Source organism: Cololabis saira, chromosome 6 (genome assembly GCF_033807715.1).
Source record: "Cololabis saira isolate AMF1-May2022 chromosome 6, fColSai1.1, whole genome shotgun sequence".
NCBI lineage: Eukaryota > Metazoa > Chordata > Actinopteri > Beloniformes > Belonidae > Cololabis > Cololabis saira.
In genome coordinates, this window is record NC_084592.1 from 10,148,294 (window position 1) to 10,170,989 (window position 22,696).

Below are 22,696 nucleotides of genomic sequence, written 5' to 3' on the forward strand. Positions count from 1 at the left end.
TAAATGAGGACGCGTGCGTGCGTCTGAGGACAGACCTGCGCACTGCAAAATGGCGAATCGCAGCAAGGGTAAGTGGGCCTAAACACTGCTTATCTTTCCATCAAAACGTGTTGTATGAACCGTGCACGACTCGGATGTTGGACCCGTCTGTCAGCTCACACGATCCCTGGTGAATGAGCGTTTAAACTGTGATCGCAGCTGTAACTCCAGCGCTGCTGAGGCTTTAACTCAGGCCGGCAACTTTACGACAAGTTCAGAAAGCTGCACGTAAAGGCTGATTTATGGTTCCGCGTCACAACAACGCAGAGCCTACGGCGCGCGTCGCCGCGTACGCTACGCCGTCGTTTTAACGCGGAACCATAAATCAGACTTAACTCCTCCGGCACCATTCCTGTCCGGCTTATTTAGGAAACCTCGGTGTAATTAACAGACCACAACCCTCTGCTCACGCTATAACTAAATGGCAGACGTGTGTTTTGGTGTCTCGGCGTGCTCACGGATGCTAACTGTGTTTGTTTCCCCTCATAGACCTGGAGGAGGAGGTTTACGACAAGGTCGTGGACCTGACGGAGTACGCCAAACGACAGAGATGGTGGAATCGCCTGTTCGGTAAAAACTCCGGCCCCGTCGCGGAGAAATACTCCGTCGCCACGCAGATCGCCATAGGAGGAGTGAGCGGATGGTAAATGCTGCACCGCGAACGCACCATGATGCATTCAGGGGCCTCATGTTAAAGGGCCTCTCTCAGCCATGATGGTTGGACGCAGTACAATTGCGTCCATGTACAGTCCATGGGCCAGACCAAACAAAACTTGCTTATAATTTTTGAAAAGATCTATGTCTATAGATGATATTTTGGTATGATAATCCTTCCTGAGTGGCAGCTGGATCATAGTTATCAGCTCATGAAGTTAAAACCCCCTTCAGAAAATTACATTTTAGATGCTGCTGCATATCCTGGTTTAGACTCCTGTACAGGATATCTGTCAATGTTTCACAATATTATCTTTGCTTAAAAGGTCCCCTTTAAAATGATACCATTCATTGAAGCTAAGCTGTATGGGGATATTATACATTTCCTGAATCCTTATGGTCCTGTGAGTATCCCAGTTTTTGTATTTTGTGTCTTTGTTGTTCCTAGTTGACACAGAGCTAAAAGATAGTATATCATTTAGGAGAAAATTGTGTAAAAATGTGTGTTGTTTATTTTTAAAGAGCCGCAGTGACCTCTATGTTGGTCAGAAAGATTCACATCTTAGCTTGAATGAATGCTTAAAAGCCCCCCTTTAAAATGATACCAAAGACAATATAGTGAAACATTGACAGATATCCTGTACATGAGTCTAAACCAGGATATTCACCAGCATCTAAAATGTAGTTTTCTGAAGGGGGTGGGTAACTTCATGAGCTGATAACTATGATCCAGCTGCCACTCAGGAAGAGTTATCATACCAAAATATCATCTACAGACATGGATCTTTTCAAAAATTATAAGCTTGGTCACCTTGAGTGGTACTGACAAGTGAGATTTTGGGCTCTGGCCCATTGACTAGTAAGGCAACAATTGTTAGGCGACCAAAAAAGCTTTTCAGGAAGTGGTTGGCAGATATTAAGTAGTTCTCTGAGATGAATAGGATGCACACTGTAGCATTCCACACATCCCTAAAAAAGCTCTGGTTTTAAATGCATTGATGAAGAGGAGGAGACGGCTGCAGCAAAGGACGTGAGGGTGTAGGTCCATGATATCTGCAAACATATAGACTGGAGAGTTAAGAGTGATCCAGGAGCTGCAGCTGAACACTGGCACCTTCTATCTACACCAAAGCTGTTCTCCTTTTGTCAAAATATCTTTTTTAATTCATATTATACGACTCCTCCGCTGCGAAGATTGTCTGCAAATGGATGTGTGACAGTGTCGTCAAAGCAAAGTTGAATATATTTCAGTTTTAGTTTAGGGACAGCACCCACGTCACGGTGAAAGTGAAACCTATTTATTTCTATTTATTTCTATCATCCAACATATAGAAATGAATTGATTTCAAAACAGAGCACACTGGTGGCCGTGTCTTATCTGAACGACCCTTGACTCCTCAGTTACCCTGAGTTATCTGTGGATAAGTATAAGTGACTCTGGTATACCAATGTTTTTTCAGACCACCATTCACTCGTGTTGTCTAATGTCTCCCCCAAAGCAGAATGCCTGAAACAGCAGACCCTGTGCACAGTCAATACGGTCCTCTGCTTGTGCTGGTGTAGATTCTCCGTTATCCTGATCCTGGTAATCTGAAAAGGCAGCTGAACTACTTGCCTGGTTCCTGTAGATGTTTAGCCTCTCGTATGTAAGGCTTTTTCAGTTCAAACCAACTGTCAGGTGCAAACCACGTCAACTAGATTTATATAAAGCAGATTTATGCATCATTAGGGGTGTGGTCATGTGATTCGTGGCCAGCTTAATCAATGGCTACAAGTCCTCATTCATTTATCAGTCATCACTTTTGCTCCTTAGCACTTAGCACTGTATTGACTTCTGGCAGAGAATAGGTTTTGTTGTGCAGTTAACTCTACTTTTAGACTGTTGTGACTGGCCGTGGATTGGTCTGAAAGGGTCCAAGAACAAAGCTTACGTAAGAGCAGGCAGTTCATGTTAATCCAGACCTGGCTAAACGCAGTGGTCATTTCAGATTTCTCCAAAAAACACCATTTAAAATGGAGGGTCTCTTTGCAAGATTTCATTGGCAGCTCTGTAGTTCAGGATTAATTCGGGATGGTTCCAAGTGGAAGTCCAGCAGGTGGTCCTGTGATGATGGACCATGACTCCAGACTCCTTCAGCGGATCCATAGGCTTTGCAGCTGCAAACAAACACATGCAGTCAAATATCCCATTTCCAATGTGTTTTTTTTTTTTGTAAATGCTTTGAGGAGCAAGTTGGATTAAGTGGTGTGAACATGTTGATACTTAGGGAAGTAAATAGTAAACAGTAAGTTGAGAGAAGGTGGTAAAGACTTGAAAAGGCAAAGAACCATTACCCCTAGAAACAAAACGGGTGAATGATAAAAGGTGATACTATGGCAAGTTGTCAAAAGAACAAGAAACTATTAGGCGTTTTTGGATTTGATCCCGCTAATTCACTGGATGATGAATGCGTGTTTAACGCGCGTTGGCAATATAAATGCAAGGCGTGTTGTCACCTCGGGCCTGAAGGCAAGTTAAGGGCAGGTAAGGTGAGCGGGGAGGCGTTATCCACAAAACAAAACGTAACCTCTGTGGGAGGTAGAATAACACATCGCCCCTACATCAGCAATATTTACTTGAGAAAGGTGTAGTTTTCAGAACGAGGAAGGATGAACATCGTGATGATTGTTTTTGGCTGGGTTTAGGGTTTAGGGTTATTTATTTATTTTATTATTTCAAACAATAAATAATGTTTTAAAAAATCCTGTAGTTTGGGAGCAGATTCCAACTATTAGATTTAACTAAACAGACTGTTCCCTGAAGATCACAGGCACCTTCAAGGCCTGCATGTATGTATCTAGGATAACTCAAATATGTTTTGAAGAACTTTGAAGCTCTCTTCAAAAAGTACTTGAATTAATGTATGCATTTGACTTTAAACCAGTGCTTATAATCGTACTAACAAGCTTCTCATTCGACTGTAAATGTCTCAGGAATGCATCACAGTATTTGACAGCAATTAAAAACATGTTGTCTTTTTCTTGTTAGATCTAAAGTTTCTCATTTTGGATATTTTTTGTGTGTAAGAAGCACGTTAACATAAAAATGTAACCACCAAATTCTGTAATTCATTTTAGGTGTGCAGGTTATCTGTTCCAGAAGGTTGGAAAAGTTGCTGCTACTGCTGTGGGGGGAGGTCTTCTGCTGCTGCAGGTACTTTCCCGCGACTTCTAACGAATGTGTGTGGCTCAAACATTTCTAAGAATCCGCCTCATTTATATTTCCTTTGCTTGACTCTTTCCAGATAGCCAACAACAGTGGTTATGTCCAAGTTGACTGGAAGAGAGTAGAGAAGGATGTCAACAAAGCAAAGAAGCAGTTAAAGAAGGGAACAAATCAGGCAGTTCCTGAGCTAAACACGTTTGTTGACAAGGTAAGATTTTTTTAGGTAGACGTCGGCTTTGTCAGACTTTTGTGAATATTTGTAATTTACCCATTTCTCATACAAAATGCATTTTCAATAAGAGACTTAAAAAAAGGACATGACCAAAGTAAATGTTGGATCCAAGCAGCACATTCCCCTGAAGTTTTTCTCACATTAAATTTTAAATTCATAGTTTTCCAATTTGCAATTCAAGCAAAACATTATTTTGTTAGAACCTTCTAAATATATGAAGCAGACACAACCTGGGTACATTTGAATACATTAGGGGTGGCAAAAATATTGATATGGCAATATATCGCAATACTTTCCCGGCTGATTCAAAAAGAAAAAAAAATCAATATTCAAAATGTGAATTGATTTTTTTTTAATTTTTCAAATAATAAATCATGTTGTAAGGTTGTAAATCCAGTACGACTTTATTGTATACATGGGCTTAAATAATATTGCTAATGTTAATTTCATATGATGTAAATAATATGAAAAACTGCAAATATGTTGTAACTTTAGCTTGTATAGTTACAATAAAACGGTATGGATAATTTGAATTACATTGTTTTTACACAGTTTGTCCCATGAATTATCACTATAATCTGATGTACGTGCAGCTCGGATTTGAATATGCATAATGCCTTTTACAGTTTTCAACAAACTATATATATCATTGCAATATATTGCAAAATTTAGATATTGCATTGTATCATGATGTGTATCGTATCGCCCCTAGAATAAATATATTGTTAATTTGGAGTTGTAATATGTGCTTTTTAACCTTTTGCTGATAAAATCATTGAATTTTACTGTGTCATGCACGTAGTGCTAACAATCAATCTAAGCTCAGTTTGGAGACTGTATATATTCTTTTATACAACACAGCTAGTATGAAATGTTTGATTTGATTTAATTTCCTTTAAATATTTTCTGAAACCAACTGAAAAAAGAAAAAATATTTCAAAGGGAGATTTTCGTCTCAAAATTGTTGTCATACAATTTGGAATGAAGTTCACATGTGGTTGACTTGCATGACGAGTAACATCAGCCGAGTTGTAACCACTTTAAAAACTAAAAGATATGTCTTTTTTTCAGTCCACAGAGTTTGTGAAGAAAAACATTGTTGTTACCAGTGGCTTCGTTGGGGGATTCCTGCTCGGCCTGGCATCTTAGGGTCTGCCAAAAACCATGTGTCTTTGATGTTTAAAAAAAAAAAAGAAAGGCAAACTATCAATCATTGCTGGAAGGTATTAAGATATATCTTTTCTTTAAACTGCGCCTTTTTTGTCTTTGAAACTGTTAACACTTAACCGAATCTGTTCAAACCCCTTATATCCGAAGGGCCCTCTCTAAACACTCTCTGGTTTAAGTGATTATGTGTGTCCTGAAGAGTTACTTTGTGAAGGAAAATTGAAAGCCTATCAGAATGTCATCACTTCCTGTTTATTTATTTTTAGAAAACTGATATTGTTCCAATAGGAAAAAGTGTGCGTTGGTTTTGCTCAGCCAGTGTGTTAAGAGCCTTTAAATTCTCCACCAATCAGACTCCATAAATGCCAGGAATTATACTTTGCATTTTCTAGACATCACAATCATCTTCAGAGTGACAACTTGAATGTTCATATTCAGTGCTGATGGATAATGATGAGATTAAACTTCTATCATGTGTGCTAAATGGTTGTATCTGCCTCCCTGTCATCATTTTTATGTATTTTTTGGGGGGGATTTGATGCCTGAGGTACTGAAGACTATGGTTTTACTCAGTATCTGAATAAAAATAACTACATCAAATGTATCCTTTGTATGTCTTTACTCCTGGCCTTTAGTCTTGTGTAACTATATGTTATGATTATATTATATTTATTTGGGTTTTACTCAGAGAGCATCCCATAGCTTAAACATTATGAAAGGGATAGTAAATAACTGTTTTAGTTTACAGGATTGTTAAAACTATACGACAAAGTATGTAAACAGAAAACATGTTTTATGGGCTGTTGACAAGCTTATATTTTGAGTTGATACAATTATTTTATTTAGAACATTTCGGATTGGCGTCGGCGATGGTTGCTATGACGACCCGTACAAAACGCTTCCATGGCAACCAAAAAACAGACCTCGGAGGGACTGAAAAGTTTCTGAAGGAAAAACACGTTTTAAAGTATTACCGCCATGGCTTTACCGTTTCTGCCAGGGAGCTCTCGCAATACTCATGTAAGTATATTAATATAGACGGCATGTCTTCAGTTGGTACTGAGCTAAGATAGACTTCGTTGTCGGATAAACGAAGCTCGTTTATCAGACATCGGTTAAAGGCTGATTTATGGTTCCGCGTTACACCAATGCAGAGCCTACGCCGTAAGGTACGCGGCGACGCGCACCGTACCGGGCACGTCGTCGTGTACCATACGGCGTAGGCTCTGCGTCGATTTAACGCGGAACCATAAATCAGGCTTAACAGCAGGGTTGCCAACCGTCCCTTGAAAAACGGAATCGTCCCGTATTTATAAACTAAAGTCCCGTATTGAGCTGAAAAGGGACGCACTTTGTCCCGTATTACTGTGAGTCAGAAAATAGTCATAAAATGCCAATGGAAAATGGCATTGAGATGTTGAGTTCACAAGTTATTTTTTTCTGTTTTACTACAACTGTAGCCTACAGTCATGGCCTTTGAGGCACAAATATGTTTACAAGTTTTCTACAGACTTTCTGTTTGCACTTTTGTTACTGCACTAAAAATGTGCACTTATTACAGAATGGATGATCTGCTTTCTTTCTATTGTTTTATATATGGTTTTATATTAATTTATACAATTTTAAGTTAAGCAGGACAGGTTTATGTTTAAGAAAAATACTTACTTTATTCAGTTCATTTTGTTATTTTGTATTGAAGTAAATTGCTGGATAATAATTTGTTTTCCATGTATTCAGGCTATTCAAAAATATGCATCTAATTCAATTCAAGTTCGAATCAAATAGTTAAAAAATCTGGTCGACCGGCCCTGCCGATGAGGTGTCCCTTATTTATTTTTCAGGGAGTTGGTAATGAATGAACATATTGATGCTGCAATTCACGTTTTGAGTTTTGGCATTGTATATACTTTATATTCATGTATGTGACAGGAGTAAACTCTGGACAGGTCATCAGTCCAACCACACACACAGTGGGATCACCAATTAACCTAATGTATATTGTAAGGCAGTGCAACAGAGAAGTTTGTTCCTCTTCTATCCCCTTACATGAGGGGTTGCTTGTATATATATATGGGTTGTGGTGCCCAAGCTAGAGACCACAACCCATATATATATATATATATATATATATATATATATATATAAATATGAACAAAGGAGGATTTGAAAAATGTTACTGGGTCTAATGAGCCTTGATTTCAGCTGCAACATTCAGATAGTAGGGTCAAAGTTTGGTGTATATAACATGAGAGCATTGATCCATCCATCTGTCTTGTATCAACGATTCAGGCTAGTGTAGGTAGTGTAATGGTGTGTGTAAACATTTCATGGCATACTTTGGTTCCCTTTAATTTACACAACCCACGTGAGTACACCCTAGACATGGTGCCAGTCTGTCACAGGGCTACATATACACAAAAAAACACACAAACTGTAACAGGCAATGTAGAATTAATTTACTTGACATATTCAGTTTTGGACTGTGGGAGAAAGCCAGAGTACCCGGCCAAGATCTGAGCAAGTATGCATATTCCAGATTGTTCTGTCTGCAGTCTCTGTCTGCCATCAAAGTCTCAAATCCAGGTAGAGAGGCATTTCACCCAAGCTCTTTTTGAAAGTGAAACATTTAATATTGCATCCCCCACATTCCTGCTGTTTTATTTTATTTAACACATTGCTCATGATGATCCAATTAAGAAATTGACATTTTTGCTCATCATAACAGTGATGATCAAAAGTATCAACAGAACCTCCTTAAGTAGCAGAGCTGGAAGTGATATAAGGTTTAATATTTTGTACAAAGGCTCTTTAAAGAAGCTATAGGACTATAAGAATCAAAAGCCGATCCCTCCGATAAGTAGACTGCCCTCTTTCATCAAACACTTCATTCTTGAACTTCATTTACTGCCAGGCCTATAGAACATGTTATCTCTGACTAAATTGGCAGCACAATCAGGCCCTTGGAAATACAAAATGTTTCTGAAGATGACAAGAAAAAAACCAGGGTCAACATTCTCTTATATGAAAAATTAGTAGACAAACATATATAAACATTTTAACCTCACTTAAAAACATAAAAACTCCTAAGAAGTGTTACTGAGTGTGAATATGATCTGTTAGATATATGCAACTTAAAAGTAATGTAGGAGTGTTTCATGATTATAATGTCCAGGAATGTGTGTATGGTTATGGTTCAAGATCATTAGATAAAAATATGTGCAGCCTAAACTCATGTAAGTAATGCATGTTGCAGAATGTCTTTAACAGAAACTATGACATTTTTTGTATTCTGTGCTACAGCTTGGACAGGAGAAATTTCACAAATCCCAACATTTCGACCATTCCAATGGAATTCCAATGCTGGTGGGATCAGAGAAGCCGGGTATTGGAGGCGAGCGTTTGGAGGGCCAGAACATTAAACCAAAACATTCTGTTTATCCCAAAGGACAGGGCCGTGATCTGCCATCATGGATAGCCTTTGATAAGCAGGTGGATTGAAACTGATTAGCTTCATCTTCATACTCTGGAGCTAATATTTGTTTTTTCTTTATGTATTTTAACATAGCAGCTTCAACATTTTCAAACAATGCTATGTTAGCATCGCCATTTCTGTAGCATTAATGATTACTCCAGTGACTAAACACAATAATTAGAATACACTAAATCTGATCTATGATTTATACACTGTCTGTCCAGGTTCTGTGTTTTGAAGCTTACTTTGAGGAGACTGTGCCTTTTGCACAAAATGAGAAACACCGGATCAGAAAGTGTCAGATCTACTTCTACCTGGAAGATGACACCATCCAGGTGGTGGAGACACAATACAAGAACAGTGGCCTCCCTCAAGGTGTCTACAACCACACAGGAAATCACTCAGAAATTAGAGCAATATTTATTTATTTTTCATGCTTCCAAGATTCTAGCTTTCTAAACAGTCCATCACAGTAAGAGACGCAGCACGATGAGCAGTGATGAGCAGTTTTATACCTGATAATCAATAGCGTTTTGCTTGTGATCCCTGTTTCAGGAACCTTGATTCGTCGCCACCGGGTCCCTCTCCCTCCCCCAAAGGATGACCAGTTCTACAACGTTTATGATTTCAACCTCAACCAACAGATGGTGCTGTACTCTCGCACGTTCACTCTGACCAACTGTGACACCTTCACAAGGAACTTTCTGACAAAACTGGGGGTGCAGCTGAATGAACCCATTAATGTGCCCGATGACCCTTACAGCAACCTCCGGAAGCAGGTAGGCATCATAATCATACTTGTATAATTCAGATTTTTATTTTCTTAGTGAATTGTAAAAAATATATTATGAGCAGGAGCAGTTGAACTAAAGTTCCTTCCTGATCATTAACTATTCCTTTTTTCTTCTGAGTAAAATTGTCACCAGAAAAATGGAACTGTCAATGTTTGACACAACAGCAATAAGAACAAACACAAAGGGCAGATGCATATCTGTTTTAGGAGTAAAATTGTGGAACTCATTACACAACGACCTTAAACTACCAAACTCAATAAAAGCATACATTATTCAAAGCAAAGGTAATGGACACATATATAGAAACACAATAAGCAAACAAAGAAGAATGTACACATGCATGAGATGAAATGACAACCTAAATTGGTTTTGTCGGTTTCTTTAGCATCTTTTCACTTTCTGTTTTCAGAGCTATCATTATTATTATTATCATTATTATTGCTATTATTATTAATATTACTATTATTATTATCATCATCGTCATTATTGTTATTATTACTATTATTATTTTGTGTAGACTTATGATACTACATTTGTTCTTTTTGAATATTCTATTCTGTTAAAAGGTGGGGCAAGATAAGCTTTATGCTTCAAGCCCAGACCTTTTCGGTCAAAATAATCACAATGTTGACCAGGGAAAAACCTGTGTTATCTTGTTTGTTGATTTTTATGTTTGTGATTGACCGAAATAAATAACTAACTAAAAACTGAATGGAGTGTTTTTATAGTAACATGTGATCTTTTGATGTCTCTCTTTCAGTGGGATGAGATGAATCCCCTTCATCCCTATGAGAGACGTGACACGCTGAAGCAGTTCCTGGACCACGACCGTGAACTGCTGCGCTTCTACTGTTACTGGGATGATTCGGAGAGCGCGTGTGGAGACCTGCGGGAGCTCATACTTCTCTACTTCCTTGCCGATGACACTATAGAGATATTGGAAGTGATCCCACCAAACTCAGGAAGAGATGCTAGGACCAAATTCTTGCATCGCAGCAAATTACCCAAGGTGAAGTGTCCTTTACACTTTATACAGATGTTTGCATAGCTACTAGAGAAGAAATGAGAAACTGACTGCTAGATAAGACTTACTTAGTCACTAATATATAATATTGGGTATTACTCATTGTTGTATACAGCTACTCACTGAATAGGTATGTGATGGTCCCCATTACTAAATGTTTTATGTAAAGATGACCTGTCCCTTTTTGTTACCTTTAAGGTAGTCAATCATATTGTCTGAGTACAGTGTAAGGAATTATGTTGTCATCATTAACCGCCCATTAATCCTTTTTCACCCATTAGCAAAAACATTAGCTTGTATTGTCTATCATAAAAATGAAAAAGTGTCTCATAATTATTACTAAGTATTTTTACTAATAATTTGACCTCTCGGAAATGCTCTCAGAACCGATTTAATGTCATAAATGTGATTAGTATCTCATTATGATCTGAGCTTTTGTAAGAGCTCATCCCATAATAATAACAGGACATAATTATTAAGCCTCTTTTTTGAAAGTTAACACAATATTATTGGAAAAATGAAATATCTGTAATAGAAAATAATAGAATAGAATAGAAAGCCTTTATTATCATTATACTTGTACAATGAAATTAGGCATGCTTTGTTCAAAATACCACAGGGAAAATAATTATCTTCAATCTTCAATTATCTATTTTTAGCTCTGCTCATATGAGCTGGTTTAAAGGGGGGGAGTCAGTCAATCACCCTTCCAACTCATTTAAAAAAAGAAGGGGGGTATTTTTGAAAATCAGTGTTACAGTTCTGTGCTACCTACTTCAGATATAAATTTAATGAAGTAAATTACATTTTGCCTTTGGCAGCAGCCATTTATGAACACTTCAGACCACATATTACACTTTAACAATTTCCTCAATCGCAGCACAACAATACTGTCCAGCACTCACTTAAACAGCTCAGCACGATTACATATTAACCAACTTGACACATCTGATCCATTTACATCCATTTACTTCTAGCTCCAGGAACCTTTTTAAAGAATGAATAATTCCCCTACACTGTAGTATTTTGTGCTTCAACTACAATGTAAAGTACCTCGAAACACTGAATTAATCCATTCTCCAACTCACTGGAAGACTTATGTCTGAGGAGCAGATCTGGGCAACAAGTTCATATCGTGCCACCTTCTTACAGGGTTTTGCTGAGGTGTTGTTGTTTTTACTACTACTACTACACTTTTATCAAAAGCGACTTACATCTGACAGAACAACACAAGCAAAAAATCAGGGTCCAGCTAGATCAGTGCTGGTCAGACTGCTTAGAGTCCAGTTGGACACAGGTGATTTATTTTTTGTTCCATTCCCACCCAACACAACAAAATTAAATCTTAAAATTCACCATTAAATTTGTCCTTTAGCATGTAACCACTATTAAAGAAAAAAAATATTGCTCTGACTCAGAATTTTGTTCTTAAGATAGAAGTTCATACTCCTCATTCATCCTCTGGTTTATTTGACGGCAGCAGCTCAGTTTGATGTGCCTCTTCCACACTGAAGTGGGGATGAATGTCTGAGTTTGAATGTGGGGCAAACTTTAACAAACACCGTTGAGGTACATGTTAAGGTTGGATTTTATGAGCCATTGTAGACATTAAATATGAGAGAATTTAGACAGAAGGGCATAAATTAGACACTGGGAGTACTTGATCAATCAGAAATATTTTGCACCTTAAAGTCCACCACTTAACTACCAGGCACTCTCAAGTCCTAACGTCTGACCAAGGTTTAGTTAGTCAAATTCAAATTCCAAATACTCTATTTATCTCCGAAGGGAAATTAATTGTTGCAGTAGCTTTGATTATAGTCTCTTGAAAGATTCTTCATAAAGGGTTATTGCTGTGGGTTTATTGCTGAGATTAAACTATCTCTAAACCCTCTAAATGTTTCCTGGAAACATTGTCGTGATCAAAATGCATCTTTTGTAACTTTGAAGTGGCAGAAATTGCTTTCAACAGGATAGGTAACAGGTAATGATTAAGTTATTCTATATTATTGGATTACCACTTTTAGTGACTAGTTTGTAATGACTTCATTTTGAGAGCTGATCACAAACATCTCGAGTGAGAAGTGGTCTCTATGATCAGTTCAGAAATACAGTGTTGTTTCTGTCAGCCTGTTTCAATTTTAGTTTTAGTCTAGTCTTTGGGTCAAGCTATCATTTTACTTTTTATTAGTTTTAGTCACGTTCATTCTCCTTTTAGTTGTGTCAAGTTTCAGTTGACTAAAAGTCTGAGGATTTTAGTCTTATTTTAGTCAGAATTGTCCAGGACCATTTTAGTCTAGTTTTAGTCAAAGATTGTATTTAGCCAAACCCATTTTACAATTCAAACAAGTTTATCTGATTATTATGTTATTGTTACCTTATAGACTCAAGAATACATTCATTCCAGATACAGAAGACGATCTAATTTGAGTTTACACCATATTTATATTTCCGCATTTCTCCCAATCTTTTTCTTTTTCCACGACACATTCGGTTTTCTTTTCTACGTCTATGTAGGAAAGTGTATCCAAAGATCGTGTCTATTTAACTTTGTTTTTAATTGACGTGAACCTAGAGCTCTGCGTTAACGGCATCAGCCTCTAACTCTGCAACTGCATCTTCTGGATCTGATTCCCCGCTGCAGCGACTGGGATTGAGGACTAACGTCACCCAGCAGCAGAACTAAACCACAGGAAACTACTGAAAACATGGAGATTAAGGATGTTTGGTAGAACATTTCACCTCGTCTCGTTTTGGTCAACAAAAATGAAGACACAGAGTTTTTATTTTGTAATCTACATTTTAGTCTCGTTTTTATTCCTCTACGATATTGCATTATATATTTAAAGCAGCACAATGTAACTTTCACCTTTTGTTGAGTTTGGCGTCTCCTTTGGACAAAAGCGGTAGTGCTTTACCAGTAGTGTGGAAGGGTTCCTACCATGCACCTCCAAGTTACATAGTGCCAGTGGAGGCGATACAGACCCCTCAGATCATGACAGAGGTGTCATTAAACCTGTTGGAGGTTGATGTACCATCACAATGACTCTGGAAATATTATATAAAGGTGGAAAAGTTACATTGTGCTGCTTTAATTATTGTTATCGTCACATGACCAGCATTTTCGTTGCGTCTTGCCTCGTTTTCCTCAGGTGATAAAGGTTCGTTGTCGACGATATTTAGTCATAATTTTCGTTGATGAAAGCAACTTTAAAAATATTCAGACCTCATTATTCATCATTGTATTTTCTCTCAGGCTAGTTCATCATTATTTTCTGTACAGTCCATGATTAAGAGTGATTATGGAAGTATTTATTCACATTTTATACATAGTTACCACTCACCGATTCTGCGTTTTGGGTTTCTTTTTCAAAAATAAATATTTATGAATAATATATCAAATGTTGCTGTTGATCTGAAGTTTTAGTTGTATAATATTTAGACCTTATACATAAAACCTTAGAACTGAAAATGTGTGTTTTCTTTTTCACGTGACGGTACTTCAGAAATGATCATAAAAGACAGGAACATTTTTGGTCTGTTATGGTTTGCATGTATAAATAATTATTTGAAAAACCTAAATGTTTGCAGTACCTCCCTCAGTTATTTTCTTGGTCTTTCCTTCAAACAGCCACCCGACCCCCCACCCCGTTGAGACCTCATTCTCTCTGACAGGACTGCAGCATCCAGTTTCCCTCAAGCATTCTGGCATTCTCCTCCAGTTACTAACTAAAGCCTAATTCATCTTGAAAGCCAGCCAGGCCTCAATCATGATTGTGGTTGTGTGTTTTCAGTCCAGTAATTTTATTTGCTTCGATGCCTTTTATTAAATGTCAGCCTCAAAGGTTTACCATGATCCACCATCTGAAAAAAACCCAGGATATCCCTAATGAGAAATCCCTTCTTCATTCTGTCTCACACTGTTGTCTTTCCTCCTTTTCTCCACCTGCATCCATGTTTACGGGACGCAGAATGGTGTCCACTTTTCCAACTCGAAACTCTTCATGCTGGACCACCGCAATGTATGAGCTGTTTCAGCCCCGGTTACACTTCATAGCAGTCAACAAGTAGATTACAGGGAGGGAGTCTGTTGTTTAACCAGAAGTTAAAGTTCTTCCAATAAACCTTTATAGATATAGAAAGGCGGTGTTCATCTGGGTCTGGTTTCATCCAAAAGTTAACGTTCAGCTCCCTGGTTCTGTCAGTGTTGGTCATCAAGTAGTTCTTTGAGCAAAATTCTGCAAGATTGGTTATTCTCTCTAGACTTTTCATGACTGTTTGAAATGCATTTTAGGATGGTGGACATGTTTGCAAACTTCACAAAAGACCTGTGTTCATATCTTAGTGTCATGTGTAAAGAATGTGAAGCCCTACTTTCAAGTTGCCTTATTTATGAGAAAAACATTTGTGTGAATTAAGCTTTAATTAAAACACATAAGAATAATGCATGTTTATTTATTTTGAATTAACTTATGAAATTCTTCCCTTTCTTTTCTCACTTACTTGCAGACGGGAACTATTAGTGAGGAGTTTTATAAGGACTGTGACCTGGCTGTGGGTGGTGAAGTAAACGTGTGGGGCAGGAGAGTGGTCCTCGCTGACTGCGATGACTTCACCAAACAACACTACCGCTCCAAATATGGCATAGGTGAGGCACTGGTAACCATGTCTGCTGTTCATCTGATTTTTATTTCTTTCTGCAAATGTTTTAGCTCCTTCTTAAAGCAAAACAGGCAACTTTAAATATTAGCTTAGGGGGGCTATTTCGTTTTCATATCTGAAATTATTCATTACAGATTTTGATGGTGTTCAGATGGGACTCAAAATGATTTAAACAGTGTGTGCTTTTCCACCGACTTTAGGCGTTTTGTCTGATAATGATGTGTTGCATTACACTGATGTGAACACTTGGGGGCAGTAAGAGCAAGCCCCAGAAAACTGATCGCCTTCTTTGCAAGACCTATTCCTAAGACTGTTGGGTGTAACAAGGATGCATATACCTAAAAAACAAGCCCAGCTGTGAACATTTTAGGTTGTTTATCTCTCTCTCTTGGTCCATATGTATTTGAACTAATGAAATGATTCAGGTCCGATGTTCTCCTGACATGAGATACTGAGGCCTCCAGTACTGTTTTGTCTCCATGACACGCTGAAGGCACCAGAGGCCACAAGAGGTTTCCAGCAACAGAAACACAAGCTTGTCCTGGATGTGTCTACCACCCTGGGCAGGTTTTTGGGCATGCTACATTAGTCACAGTGGAAAAGCAAGCACAGCCCCGACTGACAGGTCCCTATGATGGAGGGTCCTGTCTGACTCGGAGCAGTCAGAGGTCAGAGCAGGGATGGATTACCTGCTTCCCTCTGATCCTTCTTGCTCTCCCCTTGTGTTTCATTCTCCCTTCTTCTGAGAGTTTTGTGTTGTCTATCTTCTCCTTTCTCTCAGAGGACTTCACTCCAGTGCAGTACAAAGTTCCCCCAGCCCCCGAGCTGCCGAAGCCTGTGCCCCCCTTCAATGGCTTTGGCTCAGAGGAGGACTCGTTGCAGGCCTGTCTGAAATTGTTGCCCAAACCCCCCAGGAAAGATTTCAATAAGTTTATGGAGAAAGACAGGTAGGCCTATGAGTTACAGTCACAGTTATAATCAAATTAAATATTGAATTGTGTGAGGACATGTTTGTACCAGAAGACTCCCACAACGTGCATGTGTATATGTCCCCTCCATATGTGGCCTAAACAGTAATGCGCTCACGTTCCGTGCCAAGATGACCACTGATACATTTGAGGCAGAGAGGGTGTTTTTCATCTCCTTCCACCTCTGTGATGACACTATGAGTGTGGTTGAGACCCCTCAGAAAAACTCAGGTATAAAAGTCTGGGCTAAAGCTTCATCAGAAATAGGACTGTCCAGGAGAAGAAATCTTTTCTTTTCTTCTCCTGGATTCTCAAGTAGTCATGCTGAGCTTCCAGTTCCCAAAGTTTGTGGAAACACATGACATAGAGATACATTTCCTCTGATGCACCTTTCACAGTTTGATTGTATTTTTAATGGTGTAAGATGTAAAGTTGTTGCAATATGATATAAATGTGAATACTAGCTAAGTAGTCTGTATTTTCAATACTAATATTTTATACCACTGAAATAACGAGATGGCTGATGTGATGTGGAATTAACAGTCTTGCATTCTGCAAAAGGTATGCTGGGTGGGAGGTTTCTTGAGCGTCGCCGCATGAAGAAGCCTGGCCAGGAGCTGTTTAAGAGCGAGCCGTCTGAGTACTTCACAGCTCAGGATCTGTATGTTGGAGCAAGCATTTACCTCTGTGGTAAAGTCTTCCAGCTTCTGGACGCAGATGAATATACACTCAACTACATGGAGCAGCATGCAGAGGAGGTAAACCAATGGACTGAGATTTGTTTACCGCATGCATGTTTCCAGTTTTGGTTTTTGGCTCAATAATGTCGAGCGGCAATCTTTTTTTTGAGTTATTAAAGAATTGTGTGCATGGTTAAAGCGTGTGTGTTTGTGTGTGTTAAATAGTTCCCCAAAGCCAACATAGGTAACATCCTCAGCAAACTGCGCTCCATTCCGGAGGGAAAACAGGCTGAAGTAAGAAAGTTTCTGGCTCTCGGTGACCCCGGCAACACCGGCCTCATCCCGTATCAGTCATTCAGGTGCAGTAAAAAGCAAAATGGCCAGAGTTCCATTTCAAACCAATGCCAACTCTTTTATTGAGCAGAAAACAAGACATTAAGATTAAAAAAAATAATCATGTCAGACAATTTTCTCAAAATAATTGGTTGCATCATTAAAATAATTTACTACTGTGACGTGATAACCAGATAATCAGACTGTTTTTCAAAAATGATTAACATTCAAATAGAAATTGTGCATCATTAGAGCACAAATAATAAACATTATTTCTCCATCAGTCTATGATTTTTCAAAATAAGATAAAAAATAGCAAAATGTTTAATCTTTTTTTTTTTCCTCCGTCAAAGCAGATTTTTATTGCAGATTATTTAGGAGATTCTGTAATAACAGTGAGATTACCCAGCATTGTTTTTAACGTACTTTACAACACCTTTTTATAAGTGCCTCTTCAGTTGTGCCCCCCACGCAATTATTTAACTTCACCCAGACTACAAAAGTGGCTAGTGAAGATAATGAAGCGATGTCAAACACAATCCTATGACTGGATAGTCCACTTCCACCTCTGTTCTTCCCTCTCCGTCTAGTCTCCATGGAAGTGGATTGTTTTGTGAAACCAACAAACAAACAGCTCTGATCCTGGGTTCAAAACAAAGATTAACCAAATAATAAATAATATAATGAAGTCTTTTAAAAAGTGAAGCCTTGGAATCATCCAAATGAGGCCATACATTTGTAAATAAACTCAAAGTGGCCTACTACCTGTCGGACGTTTGGCATGTGTCCATGGGGCTTTTTTGTAGGTCTGGACTGAATTTCTTTTTAACCAATTTTACAACACCAGAGCCATAAAATATGCAAGTTTCCACTAAGCACAGCATGTGCCAAGTTCAGCCAGCATGTGTACTGCCTCATTATTAAACTAATAATAAAGAAAAAAATATGTGTAACTTTTTATGCTTTGGCCCGAGTTTGCTTGAATTCTTTTTAGAGAGACAGCTGAGGGAGCAGCATTTTTTAATCTTTTTTTTCTCCAGTTCAGTAAGAGGCTTTAGGGATAGATAAAGGGAATGACTAATGGAGGTAAAGACAGTAGAAGAACTTCAGTGAAAGATGAAGGTCCATTGTTAAGATGGGAGAAGACAGGGAGTAGCTTTGAAAATGAAAAATATCCCAATGGTTTAGTCTCCTGAACGAAAAAGGGGACCATCAGACCAAAGCCTAAACTGTAGAGTGGTGATGGCTTTATCCTGACAGAAATCAGTCCACATCAGCTCTGCAGCATTTCACATTTCCACGGTATATGTATGTATATGTATGTACCTTTTTCCACCAAGTACTATGCAGAGAGATAATTAAAAATAATTAAAAAACAGATGTATTTTTGGAACTTTGCAGATTGTTAATTGGAGATTTTTTAGATACAAATTTAGATTTGACTTGTTAGCACTCAGGACAGGTTTTCAATCACACAACATGCGTTGGACAGAACATGTGAAAGTGAGCTAACTAGAAGTAAAACCTCAGTGGATGCAGTGAAGCTCTATGACGCAGATCATTTTCAGAGCATCTGAAGGCCATTTTGCTTGGAACCCAAATTTAAGCATCGATTTTTAGGTAATCTGTCAGATCTTATAGTGCTTTTGCAGCATGTTGATGCTAATGGTGTTCACGTAGACAAGATGAATACATTCAATAGGAGGCTGGAAGATTAAATAGTGCTATACCTTTCTGGGTACAATTTATACAGAGTAGGAAATAAAAGAGGCATTCTACTTTATATGCATTATTTTCTTCATATTGAAGAAAACTTATTTGATGTTTTTAATGCTGTTCATGTTCATGTATCTCACAAACGTCATATCTGGGACACAGGAGCTTCCTGATGGGCCTTGACTGCGGTCTGACGGAGCATGAAGTTCTGGTTGTGAGCCGATGTTTCTCAGAGCGCAAACAGCCTGAGGAGGACGTGGGATTGATGCTTGCTGTGGCCCAGGACTTCCTCAAGAGGAAAAGCTTTCAGGAGCTCCATGAACTGGCCAGAGCATTTAGGCAGCGTGACCGGCAAAAGTGGGTATCACATATAATGTACCACAGACACGCACCCACACCCGCACACACAGCGTAAAATAAGATCCCTCTGCAATAGCAACACATACAAAAACCTTGAGGCAGATCGCATCACAACAAGACATCAATCGTGCAGCCTCTGACCTCATATCTCCGAGCAATGATTCGTTCCAGCAATGTGAGAGGGGAGCATTGGAACCAGATGGACCCTGAAGACCAGCATGCAGTTCTGCAGGACAGGAACAATCACACACGCACTTGGCCTCCCTGTCCTTTTCATTTTGTGCATAAAACCATCCAATGACAAGAGCTTACACCCACCTTTAACGTTAGGCTTAGCAGATATGGATGATTATCAGTACCACAGTGTTGCTGAGTAGTCTGTTTATACCATTGACACCCTTAGTTAGCATCACATTGTTCCTGCAATGAGGATGGCACGACAGGAATGGAGAATCTGGCAGTGCTGTTGAAAACAATAATGGTCTGAGAGAGCAAAAATCCAACGTTTCATACTCCCACATTGTCTTCATGCAATGTCAGCTTGAGACATGAGACTTAAGAACAATGTTGTCAGTGGAATGGCAGTGTTTTTAGATAACCAGAGAGTGTGATGTTTCATGGGTCTTGGAGCTTGAATGTTGTTCCCTGGCTGTAAGTCACTTTGGAAAGCGTCTGCCAAAGGCGTACATATAAATAAAAATATTGAAAACGAAGCCAGAATCTTCACAGACTATTTTCAAATGATATTTGTAAGACATTTACAGAACCATTCAAATATTTGGATACACCAGTCCATTCAAAATGATATTCAAATCTGCGTAGCCACATTTCAGTAGGGCGCCAAAGACAGCTGTGTGATTACCACCTCAAACCTTGGATATTGCCTGGTGTAATGGAAACCCGCATACATTTAGTTAATGATTCTGACAATCATAAACATCTTTCAACTCTCATGTGATGTCAAGTATATTTTACTGTATCTTGCAGGCAATGCAACATATAGAAAAGATATTGGAAATATTATTGCCATTGGAAGATTGAGTAAAAAGTAAAGGGGATTCTAAATTCTTTTATTATTTTAGAGTCCAGATATAAAGGCAGTTTCATTGCTGGTCAAGAGGCAGCAAAATACACATCAAAGCAACCTGCAGCTATCTACTTTTAATGTTTAATATGGAGCAAGTTTCAACTTACCGTACCTTTTCTATTATAAACCACCATCATCAAAGTATGCAAGACGTCTGGCACTGCTATGTTGTTTTATCCAACTTTTAAAGTCGTCCATATCTGCGTTTGGTTCTGAGGGAGGTCCCACCAAAGTACAATTCAAGGTGACTTTTAACTGCTTCAACTCTCTGTGCAGTTGTTTTTCTGTGTTTGCAAATGAATGAATGAATGAATGAATGAATGAATGAATGAATGAATGAATGAATGAATTAATTAATTAATTAATTAATTAATTAATTAATGTTATTTCATGCTCTGCTTTGTCTCTAGAACTGGCCGTCTCTCCACCAAGGAGACGAGGAACATATGTAAAGCCTTCAAGCTTCCCCTGCCTGAAAAGCTGCTTGAAGATCTGCTCAGCAAGTAAGAGCCCACTTCTACTCAAAGTCCCACCATACAGTTCCACCGAAGGGTTTACGGATTATTTTGAGAGACACAAAAGAATATTTTGTTATACAGTTTTACTTGGAACATATGGAGCATCTCTGAACTGACTTTCAAACTAAAGCTGGTCCAATTATGGACCAGTACAACACGTTCATTTGAAGAATTTGTTAATTATCGGGATGCATGTCTGCTGTAGGTTTGCTGATGAAGACAAGATTGACTATAATGCCTTCCATGCTGGTATTAACTGGGAAGATCACTGCGCTCCACAAGTAATGCCAGAGGACGTCTTAAGGGTAAGTGAGAAAGACGACAGCAATTCATATGAAACACGAAGAGATGAGAGAGGAAAAAAATGAGAAAAACTTTTTAAATGAAGCTCAATCAGGAGGACATGGTAAGTAGTCTCAAGGTGTGTGCACAGATTTATAAATAGATTTAATTGAAAATCAATCTGAGTTGTACCCCAGTCTGTGATGACTCAGAGGACAAGTGAGCCAAAGGCAGAATTAAGTGAGTGGAAAGGAACAGTCAAATGGACACGAGGACAATTAATCCTGAGCACAACCTTAAAAAGAGTGACACACAGACACAGACACATGAAGACTGAGGTGATCAAAGAATAAGGAAACACTGAAGCTCATTTGTTTCTTCGTCCATTGCATTTGTTTCTTTCCTATCGAATGCTGATTTGGAATGCTTTACTACGGCCAAACCTAAGCAGAAACAGGTGAGCAGAAGAGATATGCACCCGAGCATGACAACAAAGGCAAGCCTGCGTGGTCCGAATGAGAGTGGACCGACTGTGTGTGTGTGTGTGTGTGTGTGTGTGTGTGTGTGTGTGTGTGTGTGTGTGTGTGTGTGTGTGTGTGTGTGTGTGTGTGTGTGTGTGTGTGTGTGTGTGTGTGTGTGTGTCCTAGCACAGTGCTTACTTGACAGTATGTCTTCCCCTGCCATGGTTTCCAGCTGCTTTTTGTCTCAGCGACTTCCAAGCTAAAACTGGTGGCTTAATATCTGTTCAACTACTCTGCCCTCATTGAAAAGCTTGAAGGCAAACTTTCAAAAACCGAATCTGAAATGCCCAGTGAACCTTTGAAGGTGTCAAGCACAACAGGAATGTCATGCTGACAGGCCCAGACTAAAAAACGAAAGGTTAAACAACTGTTAAAGTATCCCACAGTGACTATTGTAGGTGCCTTTAGGGTGTGTAAAGTTTATAAAAAGATATCAAACAAATAAAAGACAAAGTATGACCATTTTCATACAAGTAACATCACTGTGCAATATTAAAAAAATGAGCATTCAATAATGAAATCCCATTATGTTCTCAGAGCTATGCAGTGATGTTTGCCCATCTTGTCTGTAGTTTGTGGTGAACACAAGGCCTCATGTTGACGGAGCTGCGCTGGAAACGGTCAATTACTCCACCCTTCTGCAGGATGTATTCAGCTCTACCTCCAGCAACAGTGACCCAACAACCTCCTCTTGAAAGTGATTTTGCATCAAAAACACATTCACACTTACCCCTTTTACACCAAGCTGGTTCCAGGGCTGGTGCTAGTGCTGGTGCTACAGCCGGTTCGCGGTTGGTTCTAAGTAAGAACCGGTTGAGAACCGTTTGCTTTTACACAAGCTGGTGCTGGCCAGCAGCTGGCCAGAGAGCCACGTCATCACGTTACTGTATACGTCTGTGTACGTCACCATTTCCCAGTACAACTAGCGCCAAATTCAGTCACCAAAACAAAGATGGAGGACTACGCTGTGCTCTTCCGTGGA

General features: G+C 38.9%; 2 protein-coding genes across 2 annotated transcripts; both read left to right on the plus strand.

Moving 5' to 3' along the window:
• On the plus strand, positions 1 to 5,901 carry fundc1 (FUN14 domain containing 1). The gene is made up of 5 exons (XM_061723266.1): positions 1 to 68; positions 529 to 682; positions 3,811 to 3,886; positions 3,978 to 4,106; positions 5,202 to 5,901. Exons 1-5 carry the CDS (start codon positions 50 to 52, stop codon positions 5,277 to 5,279), a joined length of 456 nt encoding a protein of 151 aa, XP_061579250.1. The 5' UTR covers positions 1 to 49; the 3' UTR covers positions 5,280 to 5,901.
• Positions 5,902 to 6,275: 374 nt separating this feature from the next.
• Positions 6,276 to 22,409, plus strand: efhc2 (EF-hand domain (C-terminal) containing 2). The gene is made up of 14 exons (XM_061724306.1): positions 6,276 to 6,317; positions 8,598 to 8,786; positions 8,994 to 9,144; positions 9,325 to 9,548; positions 10,324 to 10,572; positions 15,097 to 15,235; positions 16,031 to 16,196; positions 16,309 to 16,448; positions 16,779 to 16,975; positions 17,123 to 17,256; positions 19,109 to 19,303; positions 20,804 to 20,896; positions 21,117 to 21,216; positions 22,287 to 22,409. Exons 1-14 carry the CDS (start codon positions 6,276 to 6,278, stop codon positions 22,407 to 22,409), a joined length of 2,142 nt encoding a protein of 713 aa, XP_061580290.1.
• Positions 22,410 to 22,696: the final 287 nt, after the last annotated feature.

Excerpts from the sequence above, each read along its gene's own strand:
- efhc2 (XM_061724306.1), top strand. The coding sequence starts at position 6,276 with ATGGCTTTACCGTTTCTGCCAGGGAGCTCTCGCAATACTCAT. Across the intron at positions 6,318-8,597 it reads GGAGCTCTCGCAATACTCAT|CTTGGACAGGAGAAATTTCA; the intron begins GTAAGTATATTA and ends TCTGTGCTACAG. Across the intron at positions 15,236-16,030 it reads CCGCTCCAAATATGGCATAG|AGGACTTCACTCCAGTGCAG; the intron begins GTGAGGCACTGG and ends CCTTTCTCTCAG.
- fundc1 (XM_061723266.1), top strand. Across the intron at positions 683-3,810 it reads ATAGGAGGAGTGAGCGGATG|GTGTGCAGGTTATCTGTTCC; the intron begins GTAAATGCTGCA and ends AATTCATTTTAG. Across the intron at positions 4,107-5,201 it reads TAAACACGTTTGTTGACAAG|TCCACAGAGTTTGTGAAGAA; the intron begins GTAAGATTTTTT and ends TCTTTTTTTCAG.